This window comes from Phaethon lepturus, unplaced genomic scaffold (genome assembly GCF_000687285.1).
Source record: "Phaethon lepturus isolate BGI_N335 unplaced genomic scaffold, ASM68728v1 scaffold4599, whole genome shotgun sequence".
NCBI lineage: Eukaryota > Metazoa > Chordata > Aves > Phaethontiformes > Phaethontidae > Phaethon > Phaethon lepturus.
Window position 1 is genome coordinate 68,947 of NW_010561091.1, and position 12,653 is coordinate 81,599.

Genomic DNA, 12,653 nt, shown 5'->3' on the forward strand with positions numbered 1-12,653 from the left:
TGTTGGCCTTCTTGGCCACCTGGGCACACTGCTGGCTCACATTCAGCTGGCTATTGACCAACATTCCCAGGTCCTTTTCCACCAGTCAGCTTTCCAGCCACTCCTCCCCAAGCCTGTAGTGTTGCGTGGGGTTGTTGCAACACAAGTGCAGGACCTGGCACTTAGCAATGATGAACCTTTATACAGTTGGCCTCGGTCCATCAATCCAACCTTGTCCAGATCCCTCTGTAGAGCCTCCTACCCTCCAGCAGATCAACACTCCCACCCAACTTGGTGTCATCTGCGAACTTACTGAAGGAGCACCAGATCCCCTTGTCCAGATCATTGATAAAGATATTAAACAGAACTGGCCCCAGTACTGAGCCTTGGGGAACACCACTTGTGACTGCCCGCCAACTGGATTTAAGTCCATTCACCACAACTCTCTGGGCTTGGCCATCCAGACAGTTTTTTACCCAGCCAAGAGTACAGCTGTCCAAGCCATGAACAAACAGTTTCTCCAGGATAATGCTGTGGGAGATGGTGTCAAAGGCTTTACTAAAGTCTGGGTAGACAACACCCACAGCCTTTCCCTCATCCACTAAGTGGGTCAACTTGTCATAGAAGGAGATCAGGTTGGTCAAGCAGGACTTGCCTTTCATAAACCCATGCTGACTGGGCCTGATCGCCTGGTTGTCCTGTATGTGCCATGTGATGGCACTCAAGATGACCTGTTCCATAGCCTTCCCCAGCACAGGGGAGGGTCAGACTGACAGGCCTGTAGTTCCCTGGATCCTCCTTCTGGCCCTTGTTGCAGACAGGTGTCACGTTTTGTTAACTTCCAGTTAACTGGGACCTCCTCAGTTAGCCAGGACTGCTGATAAATGATGGAATGTGGCTTGGTGAGCACTTGCATGAGCTCCCTCAGTACCCTTGGGTGGATTCCATCCGGCCCCATAGACTTGTGTATGTCTAAGTGCATAAGCATAGCACAATTCATAGCTAAAGTCACATAACTTTCACTACACCATGACAACACTAGTCTATGTCTTTGTCCTTATTGCATTCTTCCTTGAAAACAGCTTGGCTTTCACTGCTGCTCTTGCTGTCCAGTCCAAAGTCATGTCATTAAACGTGTTTATTGATAGTTTGGATTAAGGCTGACTGCATTCAAAGGCACAGGAAAGGAGAGCAAGCATCCTTTACCCTTCAGCTTGTTACCTGTTGACTTTAGTGATCTAGTTCCTTAGTACTGAGACGTAGTATTGTTATGCAAGAATAACTATGTGGTTTTACTGTTTTTAGGGAAACTTTTTAGAGACCTTACCAAACACATGTTCTTCAGTTGGTAAATCATTCTTCTCCTGCAGGTCAGTGGTTGAGGTAGGAGAAGAAACCTGCTTGAGAGACCAGGGATAGAAAATATACATGTGAAACTTTAGGGTTGGTCTGAAGTTTTAAACTATCTTTTAAGGCCACTTGTAGTTCAGAAGAATATAATCTGCTTTAATTTATATGTAATATATTAAATAAAGGGATTGTCATTATCTTGTTAACAGCTCACAAAGTCTCTTCCTCCACGGACCATTGGATATCCATGGACTCTTGCTTACAGTACTGCAAAGCATGGCATGAGCTTGAAGACTTTGTATCGAACTATGCTGGGATTAGACACACCTGTGCTGTTGGTGATCAAGGACAGTGATGGACAGGTAGGAGAATGTTGGTGTGGAGGTAGGAGACCTATGAAGAAAAATGTTGGAGGAAAATAAAGGAATAGCTGATGCTTCAGCCCATCATGGGAGATAAAATTGTGTGTGTCAAGCTGGTTTTCTCATTGGTAGTTATGTTGAGGCTTTTAAAAACACATCAAGGCTTTCAAAAGCACTGCTGGGCGATCCTGACATACTACTTTTCTAGGAAATACTAATGGTACAAGTTCACCATCACACTGCATGAGTCTCATAATACCCAATTACTGAATTAACTGTTAATATTCTTTTTTTATGCCAGAAGATCTTGTTGAGTTGGAATGTCATTGCCAGCTGCAGCCAGTGCTTCTTGGTATGTTCTGTGGCTGCAGCCAACGTGTTTCTCCCATTCTGGAGAGGACTGTGGGATCTTTGCTGCATAATTAATTTTTGTTGTGTGAGTCTCCATAGTTGTGCTCTAGTCTCCTTTGACTAGGGTATGAATTCCAGAAAGTGGATCACATTTTGCCGTTTGAATAGCAAACATCCTGTCTTAAGTATTCTAATAACAGGTGAACGTTACAGGAAGCATGAGACTTTGATTCTTTCTTTCTGAAACTTCTGTGGCTCTCTCACAGAAGCAAGTTACTGCTGTAATGAAGAATTGACAGAACTGCTACAAAATCTGTAGCATTTACGTTGCTTATCTGTCCCACTTTGGTAACCGCAGTTTTTATTTTCAGGAAGCATGGGCTCATATCACCTCATATCATTCAGGGGGTCTGAAAACTGTAAATGAAGGGTATGTTTTCTAATTCGAGTCACAACTTGTATTTTTTTCCTTCTGTTTTCTGCCTCAGGGATCCCTTAAAAAGAAAAAAAAATCCCTTCTAAATCTCTGTTAGTAGAGCACTTCTTCCCAGAAGTTCTTTAAAAGGGAGCTATTTCTTAATTTACTTTCCAATCTTGAAGATAAAAACTATTCAATAGACTTGAGATGTCTTAACAGACCCATCAGGCTTTTAAATGTGCTTTGGTAACTTTCCTTCTCTCATTGCCTTATTAGCTTCTCAAGATTAATTTACTTCCTAGTACCTGATTGATTATCTGGCCCAGAAAGAAAATGTCCCATTTCTGATAGGGCTGTCTTGCCACCGGCATGTGGTATTGCTCTGTTGCTGAAAGTGTTCAGATTACCTTCCATATATGAATATCTGAATTTTCATGTTCAAAAAGTGTCATGGTTGCCCAATCAAAACGGGGAATTCATAGACATGGGGGTTTTTTTGGTTTTTTGTTTTGTGTTTGTTTGTTTGGTTTTTGAAACAAACCATGACAAATCTCAATTTACAGGCTTATGCCAAGGAACATGTCTGAAAGTGTTCCTTGGAATTTTGGTTAAGTAGTCACTGAACTTTTCTTTCAGAGTGTACACCAGATCTTACCTAGGTTCCACACAAGAGTGAGTGAAATCCATGTGTATTCAGTGAACAGCATATGCTGCAGAAGGAAAGGCTCAGACAAGTTTTACATGCTCAGTCCTTCATCAGTGTAGAGTGCGGTGTTTTCAGTAGTTCTGTGTCTCGAGCTTTTAATGAGAAAAGTCTTTGCATTTGACAGCAGAAAATTAATTTTACACTATCTGCTCAAAACCTATGGAAATTCAGTTTAGAGTCTTTCTCCTCCTGATGCAAGGATCTAAAATCATGAAAAATAAGACAAAGGTGGCCTACTATGCCCTTTGACAGCAGTTAATCAGGGTCATCCATTTGTTGATGTTTTGAAAGATGTTAATTTATCTTCGATATCTTGTAGCTTCCTGGCAGATAGTCCTATAAAACTGCTTTCTATGGCTGAAAAAAGAATCTGATTACTTTTTTGTAGGAGAGTGCATTCAGAAATAGTTCACCAGCAATATGCTAAGATAAATACTATTTATGTCCTTCCAGAATGTGTTTTGAGAGACACCAGGTGTTTTCATATTTTAGCTCTGAGATCACTGCCTGTTTTCTAAGCTGTCTAGTTTTTGAAGAATGGCAGAATTATGATCACATAGTTTCTTACCATTTGCTGAGCATACCTCTTCACTCTTTTCTGGCATTCATTGTTCTGCCCACTCTGTTGCTTCATGTTTATCAAAGATACTGGTTTTGTCTTATCCTTGGTTTAGGTACTTTTCCTTGAAACTAGAATTAATTTATTTCCGGGGCTACCTCTTCTGAGACTCTGTTCTTTGTTGCCCATGTTTATGAGGACAGCCTTTATCTGATGTTGACAGTAAGTAGAGTAAGGAGGAAGTGTACCTTGTAACTTTTCATAATAAGGTTCATTAAAGGCTGCTAATCCTCACCCTATTTTTTTCCAAAATTTTCTCCAATCTTGATTTCTTTTTAAAATCAATTAGCAATTTTACTTAAAGGGCTGTAAAAAAAACATAGACAAAACACGCAGCTTTTGCAAACTGAAGATTTATTTGTATGTAAGCTGAACATTGTCTAGGTGGAAGTTGGAATCTGAAGCCACGTAAATTGCCTGCTGTTTTTTAATTCTAGGAGATCCTTTAATAAAGCTGTCAAAGAAATCTATAGATATCTACATTACAATTGTCATGGCCTGTCTATCTACTGGTATGTGCTTCTGTTAGTGAAGACACCAAGCTCTGGTGTCTACTCTGACAGCCATCTAAAAAGAAATCAACACTGACTGCTTGAACATGAGTCACTAAAAAAGTGGTGGTCTAGAAGTGGAATTAATGCAGTTAACCACCTAGAGACTGTCTAGTTTTATAGTAAGTTGTTCTCCAGATTGTATTATAAACACTGCAGAAGTGTGAGACATGGGGCCTAGAACTTGAGAATTTTAGGTATCCACCCTAACAACTAGCCACAACAATCTGATCTCATGCAGAAACCTTAGACATCACTTCTCAAAGGACTAAAATAACTGTTGGGAAGCAAATTGCTGTTTTGCTGTAAAGCCCAATTCTTTTAATGTTGCTTATAGCAACAATGTGATCTTTCAAGACACAGATTTGTTGATGGAAACCTATTGAAAATATACATAGAGAGCTGGTGGAATCCTGATTCCTGGAGGTACTCAAAAGTTAACTGGACAAGACTGAATCAACCCAATATAGCATCAGAATTAGTCCCCCTTTGAATAGGGAACTGCATGAGAAACATCTGAGGTTCTTTATAACCTAAATTATTCTATAATTAGAAATAAAATACTCCTGTATCGCTGTGTGAAGCAAGCTTCAAAGTCCCTTAAGTAAAGCACGTAAGACTTCCCATATGGTTAGGATGTACTAGCTTTGCATTTTACTGGTATGCAAATAACAGCCCTGAGATGATCTGAGACAAACACTGAAGGTGTTGTGTGAAAATTTCATACCAGTATAGAGGCTGAACTAAGATAGTTTAGGATTGGTGCAAACCAATGTTTGCAACGTTCTATATGTTGTTTTAACAGAAGGTTAATTCCTCTCAAGGAATGTCAATTGTTAATGAAACTTTTTATTTAATTTTTTAACTTACATTTACTTGCTAGATGTAATGTCAGCCCTGAGGGTATTGCTCTGAACCAAGACATGTCTTAGCTACCTGAATGTAGCTACCAGAGCTGATCTTCAAAGAATAACTTGAGCCCTTAAAGGAAGTTAGGATCCAGAGACAAAGATAGTTTGAAGCTACATGTAAATTAAGAAGTAATTGGAAGGATTCAGTGGCTTCCCATTGCTGTGAAGTTGCTGGAAAATATTCATGTAGTTATTTAAATGTGGTGTTTTCTTTATTTCAGCAGCCCACTTTGTTCTGTTCATGAGTCAAACTTTCTTAATTTGAATTCAGTATGGATTTTTATCCTAAAAGATGCTCTGCTTAAGTTCAGTTACCTGCAGTAAAGCACAGTTGGAGGTCCCAAAATGCCTAACAGACAGAAGTTAACACACAGGTTTCTGAAGTCTAACCTACTGCCCCAGACACTTGAAATCATAAGAAGGAAAAAATGTCTCCCCCCACTCTGCTGTTTAGAGATTACATCTGCAAATATAACAAAAAGGAAAAGAAAAAATAAAAAAAGTTGAGCACTTCTTTCTGCAGAACTCCAGCCATAGGCAGAATACACTACAGCAATTACGCATTCTTTCTGACTTTTTCATCTTTAATTTTTAACCTTAACAGTTAAGAGTTAGTGGAACACATAGTAAAGATCAGGTAAAAATTAAATACCATCTTGAAGTTCAAATTGTATTGTTGCAGAAAATACGCATGAACTCAGGGTTGGTGATAATTGTTTTTGTGACACTGAAATAAGCAAATAAAACTCTAAAAGAATGTTACGTTGCTAAACAACTCGAAAGAAACTTGAGGATTTGGGTAATGAAATACCTAGTTTCTAAGGCTTTGATATTTGATCAGTTGTCTTTGAAGGACAATGAACCAATAATTCTTAAAGTTCTGATGGAAGACCTGATTTTATAAGGAATCAAGTCATGAAAAGCCATTAGCCGAAACTAAGTAAAGCCTATGTAGAAGAATCCTTCTCCCAGCCTTTACTTATGGAGACTTCTCAGCAATATCTAAAGTACCAGCTTTTAGAGTTAGTATTCTTTCTAACAGGACAACTGTTGCTTCTCTTAATTTAAACCTGAAATGAAACAGCATTTTTAACTGCCTTGTCTATAATGTAAATTTTGAGTTCTTCACAAGTCATGGGGGAAGAGAACACTTTGCATGTCTTTGTAGTACTAGACTAAATGAGTATGATTATGTTTAATCTAGCTGATTTTCCACAAATGTCAAGTAACAGACTTCCGATCTAATTAATTCCTAATTTCATATTCCTCCTTTTCTCCCCCCATATTGTTCTAATACGCACTTCCTGTATCAGGAATAGTGTGGCCAGCAGGAGTAGGGAAGGGATTGTGCCCCTGTACTCGGCACTGGTGAGGCTGCACCTCGAATCCTGTGTTCAGTTTTGGGCCCCTCACTACAAGAAGGACATTGAGGTGCTGGAGCGTGTCCAGAGAAGGGCAACAAAGCTGGTGAGGGGGCTGGAGCACAAGTCTTATGAGGAGCGGCTGAGGGAGCTGGGGTTGTTTAGTCTGGAGAAGAGGAGGCTGAGGGGAGACCTTATCGCTCTCCACAACTACCTGAAAGGGGGCTGTGGCGACGAGGGTGTTGGCCTCTTCTCCCAAGTAACTAGTGATAGGACAAGAGGAAATGGCCTCAAGTTGCGCCAGGGGAGGTTTAGATTGGATATTAGGAGAAATTTCTTCACCGAGAGGGTGGTCAGGCATTGGAACAGGCTGCCCAGGGAGGTGGTGGAGTCGCCATCTCTGGAAGTGTTCAAGAAACGTGTGGATGTGGCGCTTCAGGACATGGTTTAGGGGACATGGTGGCGCTGGACTAATGGTTGGACTTGATGATCTTGAAGGTCCTTTCCAACCTAGTGATTCTGTGATTCCTCGCCTATCATACCAGAATTGAGATGGACTTCTCTGATCTTTTTTTAATAACTATTTAATAACGATGGTTTCTGCTGTTTGACTATATGATCATTGAATGTTCTGAGCATGATTTTCTACAAATCTTGCGTTGGATGTTATACTTGGTCAACTCCTCATTGAACTTTTTGATCCACAAGGCCATCTAACTAGTAATGGGCTGGAAGTATAAAATGGGCTGAAAGTATAAAAAGCTGTAGGTCTTACTAACATCGGGGACTCATTTCAAACCTACTTTAAAAAAAAAAGAAACCAACAAAACAAAAACAAACAAAACCCAAAAAAACAAAACACGGTGGGGAGGAAGGGGCAAAACAAAAAAGTCTTGTGGAAAGTGACAGAAAAACAAACATTCTTCTTGAAAGAATTCCTTCATTTTGGTCTGATTTCCCCAGAAAGCAGAATATAAATGGTAATTTCTCTCTCTCTCAAGCCTGTTCTTGTCACTTAGACTGTGGGATAACAGAGAAATGTCTTGCCAGTGTTTGATCCTATATGTTGAATGAAATCAATCCTGTTTTTGCACAGGCGTTTGGCTAGTTCTCACGTGAGTTCATGGAACTTCAAATTTTTAGACTGAATTTGCTGTTTAACAATACATCTGAAACTAATACAGGTCTTATCTAAGTGAACACCGTTAGCTGACTGTGATACTTTATTTCATCACCTTGTGGAGTTATTTAAAAGTTCCTCCAGAGAACCAGATTTTAGAACGTAAATACTGGTTGCGTGTATGCTCAAAGGTAATTCTCTTTGCTTAAGTCAAGGAACAGTTTTATGCGTGAGTAAAGTATCTTGTCAGTGTAGTGATATTACATAGTGTATATATATAAAAATACAGTAATAAGCATATAAGGAGGTTTTTGTAGGTGTCACGGCTTAAAGGAAGTTTGGTATGTAAGTGCTATTTCTGTTCTGCTCTGTAACAATGGGGTCTCAGCAGTGACTTCTAAAATGTGAAGTACTATGTGCATCAAATAAATTTTGTTTGCTCTTGTGCATACTTTTTTCGTAATTATTAGTTTATTAGTGCTTGAATAAACTTGAATCTCTCTCTTGCAAGAGAGTAGTGCTTGAATTCAACAAAAAGATTTCAAAACACTGCTATTGGCATGATTGATCTGTTAAGACACAGTCTGATGTGGATTATCAGGATTTTTGAAGAAAATTATCCCTGATTTTCTTTAGAAGACTAGCAATTTTTTTCATGTAACCCGTCAGCGGAAGATTGTGTATTGAGGGCAGGAGGGTGTTTTGTTTCATGAAAATCTTTTCTTTACCTGACTCTTCTTTCAGGCTTGCTATCTTCTATTTCAGTTGGAAGTTTCCAAACAAGAAAATTTCTGGAGCACATAAAATTTCTGAGAAATAAGGAATTTTGTAACAGAGTTTTTTCTGAACTGGTAACTCAAAATTGAGCTGGGGCAGTCTTTATTAGGTGCCTGATAGCTGTATATAATCCTTGAGTTCCTGATCTGAAGTTCATGCTCGCCTGGTTTTGTGTTTGTTAAGAGCTACTATAGAGCTCAACATGGAAAGGAATGCTTTGAAAAACCTACCTATGGCCAAGGTGTTTCTTGGGATGGGCAGAAGAAAACAGTTTCTACTTTATATCCTGAACATAGTCCAAGTCAGGACACCAGCTTTAATGTCTTGCTCTCATCAGTCCCATGCTTCTGAAACTCACTGTTTAATGTGAACAAAACCACAAAAACCTTATTTTCTTTTTATTTCCTTTCTCATACTGACAAATGAGAGAGTGCTAGTGGAGTGCTTTGGTACTTAGATCTACTCTGCTCTGACAGATGTTGAAACCGGCTTCCTACTAGCACCAGAAATCCTGATTTGGGGGGGGTTGTAGTTCCTGGGCTATAGCTGATTTTCCATAATTATGCAGGGTTATTTTTTTCCAGCTACTCAAGTTCCTAGGAAATCAATACTACTTTAGTCAGATATAAAAATCCAATAATGAGTCCTGAATATTATAAATGCTTTTACTACCCTGTAAGGGCTTAGCTAAAATCTGTCTCTGTTGTAAGACAGGGTAACCGGTGCTTTACTGTTACTTGGATTTGAATGAATAAACTACATGAAAAATAAACAACTCAATTACAACTAGGAACTTGCTGAAAATAGCCTCGTTGAAGTAGAAGGGGAGCTATGTATGAAGGAGCAGAACCTTCTAATCTGAAGTCTTAAAATTATGTACACTGTTTCTGAGAATTTCCTGAGTTTAGTTTTCATCACCTTAATTTTTTTGTTTTACTGTGTTCACTTTATGTGTAGAAAGAGTTCTCTTTTTTTAAAGTGTACCACAAAGCACCTTACCATATCTCAATAAATACACTTAGAACCGAGATACCATGTAAGGCTTATCCTGTAGTGAATTCCAAATCTGGCAATATTTACAACCTGATTTCTTTATCAGTTATATCATTAGAAATTCTGTATAGCTTTTCTTAAGTATTTTGCATATTTTTGCTTACAGGTTTTTGGTGCACTAGCTTCTGAACCATTTAAAGTGAGTGATGGCTTTTATGGCACTGGGGAGACCTTTATGTTCACTTTTTCTCCAGATTTTGAGGTAAGTAGTAATAACTTCGTATGCTTTTGCTATTTTTCCCCATATGCATTATCTTAAAATAATTACTGAATGAATATAACAGTAAACAATCTGAAAAAATCTAGGAGTTGGACCAAAAAAGTCATCATACTAGTTTTTCCACAGAATCCGAAAGTGCACAGTAAATTGTTAGTGTTTGTATAGTGAAAAACATATTCAACCTTACTCTCATTGTACTGAAGATTTTTCTACTATTCTAAATTCTGCCAGGTGTCTGTCTGAAAATTCATAAACTACATCCTTTTAAATTCATAGAATCATTAAGGTTGGAAAAGACCTTTTAAGATCATCAAGTCCAACTGTCAATCCAACACCACCATGCCAAATAAACCATGTCCTGAAGTGCCACATGTACACATTTTTTGAACGCTTCCAGTGACTGTGACTCCACCACCTCCCCAGGCAGCTTGTCCTAATGCTTGACCACTCTCTCTGTAAAAAAATTTTTCCTAATATCCAGTCTAAACCTCCCCTGGCACAACTTGAGGCCATTTCCTCTCATCCTATCACTAGTTACTTGGGAGAAGAGACCAACACCCACCTCACTACAACCCCCTTTCAGGTAGTTGTAGAAAGCAATAAGGTCTCCCCTCAGCTGCCTCTTCTCTAGGCTAAACAATCCCAGTTCTTTCAGCCGCTCCTCATAAGACTTGTGCTTCAGACCCCTCACCAGCTTCGTTGCCCTTCTCTGGACACACTCCAGCACCTCAGTGTTGGTAGTAGCCCCCTTGTAGTGAGGGGCCCAAAACTGAACACAGGATTCAAGGTGCGGCCTCACCAGTGCCGAGTACAGGGGCACAATCACTTCCCTACTCCTGCTGGCCACACTATTTCTGATACAGGCCAGGACGCTGTTGGCCTTCTTGGCCACCTGGGCACACTGCCGGCTCATGTTCAGCCGGCTGTCAACCAGCACCCCCAGGTCCCTTTCCGCCGGGCTGCTCTCCAGCCACTCCTCCCCAAGCCTGTAGCGTTGCATGGGGTTGTTGTGACCCAAGCGCAGGACCCGGCACTTGGCCTTATTAAGCCTCATACAATTGATGTCGGCCCACCAATTACAGGGCATGTCATCTAACCTAACTGTATTTTCTTGGTATTCTTTATTGTGTAGAAGTTCCAGTGCTCAAAGACAACCTATTTTACAATGACCTTATTTTAAATAGTATAAAATGTAAGAGAATTTTGTCTGCATATATCTGTTCCTTGAATTTTCTATGTAAACATGGTTAAATTGGCCTCTAGCCACCCATAGCCTGTCTTTACTGATGTTTGGTTTCCCTTCTGCTTAAACAAAAAGTTCAGATATTTTAATTTGCTAGTCTGTTTTGGGTTTCTTTTATTAGGTTTTCAAATGGACAGGAGACAACATGTTCTTTATTAAAGGAGACATGGACTCCCTTGCTTTTGGTGGAGGAGGGTGAGTTATAATTTCTTTTTGTCATCTGTTAGAAGTGTGTATGTCTGCACACTTTGGAAAAGAAAATTTGGAATTTACTTCAGTTTGATAGCTCAGGAGTCAACAGTTACCAGCCAAGAAGGATGTAGTATGCAAGATACAATGTGTCTTGGTGTATTCAGAATGGACACAAAGTATTATGATTCTGAAGGTATGGAAATGTCGAAATTATATGTAACTAGAAGAGGCTTGAATCGAAACTGTACCATCACAAGACATGCCAGTGTCTTCAGAAATTATAAGTTGTCTCCCCCTGGGATTTTTGCCCCATGCAAGTGTAGAAGCTTCCGGGATGTTTCCCTTATTCCCTTATTATCAGCATTCGCCTCACATTTAAGAGTACTGTACAAATGGAAGGGGCTTGGAAACTGAGGAATTCTGATTAGCTTTTTGTTTCAGAATATCTGAAAGAGGGATATTCCCAAATTAATAATAAATAGTGTAAAAAAATAAAAAAAATCTTTGCAGCTTCAAATTTATCAACAGCTATAAGGTACTTATGTTGAAAAAGAATCTTGTAATTCCTCCTTGTTCCTGAATTATGAATGAAAAATACATTCAGAAGTTTAATGCTTACTCCCTCAGTCTTTTGCTTTAATACCTTGTCTGTCTTGCAGAGGGGAGTTTGCTCTCTGGCTCGATGGTGATCTCTACCATGGAAGAAGTCATTCATGTAAAACATTTGGGAATCATACACTTTCTAAGCGAGAAGACTTCATTATTCAAGACATAGAAATATGGGCTTTTGAATGAATGTTTAACTGTTTCTACAGGGTATTGTCCCAAACCTGACACGAATCAGTGCAGCTCAAAAATCTCTAGGAGCAATATAGTGCACTGGTTTACCTTTCTGATTTTTTTTTTGCAAGTTTTCAGCGTGGCCATCTAGTTATTATTTTTAAATAGCAGACTTTTTTTCGTGCTCTCACATCTGTAATATACTGTCCTACTTTTTCTAAGTTGTAGACACTTTTACAAAGTATAGACCATGTGGACTAAAAATTAATAGTAGTTAGAGCCTTGCAGCCTAAAAAAATTTCTTATCCTTATTACAGATGCCTCCCAGGTTTCCCACACACACCTTTCTGCAATCCTGCGAGGGGGCTGCTTCATTGAATATAGGTTATTATTTTTGTATTCAAATTATGTCTATGAATGAAGTTGCCCTCTGTGAACCTATATAAGAAGAAAGCTGCGTGTGGGTACTTTGCAGCAGCACTGCAGAGATTGGTCTGGACCAATGATGGGTTAATTCATACGGTGCCACAAACAGATGAGAAGCCCAGCATTCCTTCTTTAACACATACTGGTACACATCTGGTGAAAAGATATCCAAAGTCAACTGTGCCACTCGTCTTGTTTATTGTTCATGTTTAGAAAACAGTCAGTTAATAACGT

General features: G+C 39.3%; 1 protein-coding gene across 5 annotated transcripts in view; it reads left to right on the forward strand.

Annotated features, from left to right (window-relative positions):
* Positions 1-12,177, forward strand: part of OXR1 (oxidation resistance 1) — a 77,147-nt gene extending 64,970 nt beyond the window's left edge. For all 5 annotated transcript variants that reach the window (XM_010293865.1, XM_010293866.1, XM_010293867.1 and 2 more), the window contains 4 exons: positions 1,539-1,691; positions 9,665-9,760; positions 11,143-11,216; positions 11,873-12,177. In XM_010293865.1, the coding sequence (XP_010292167.1) occupies positions 1,539-1,691; positions 9,665-9,760; positions 11,143-11,216; positions 11,873-12,008 (459 nt within the window). In that variant the 3' untranslated portion in view covers positions 12,009-12,177. The remainder of the gene's footprint in view (positions 1-1,538; positions 1,692-9,664; positions 9,761-11,142; positions 11,217-11,872) is intronic.
* The last annotated feature ends 476 nt before the right edge of the window (positions 12,178-12,653 follow it).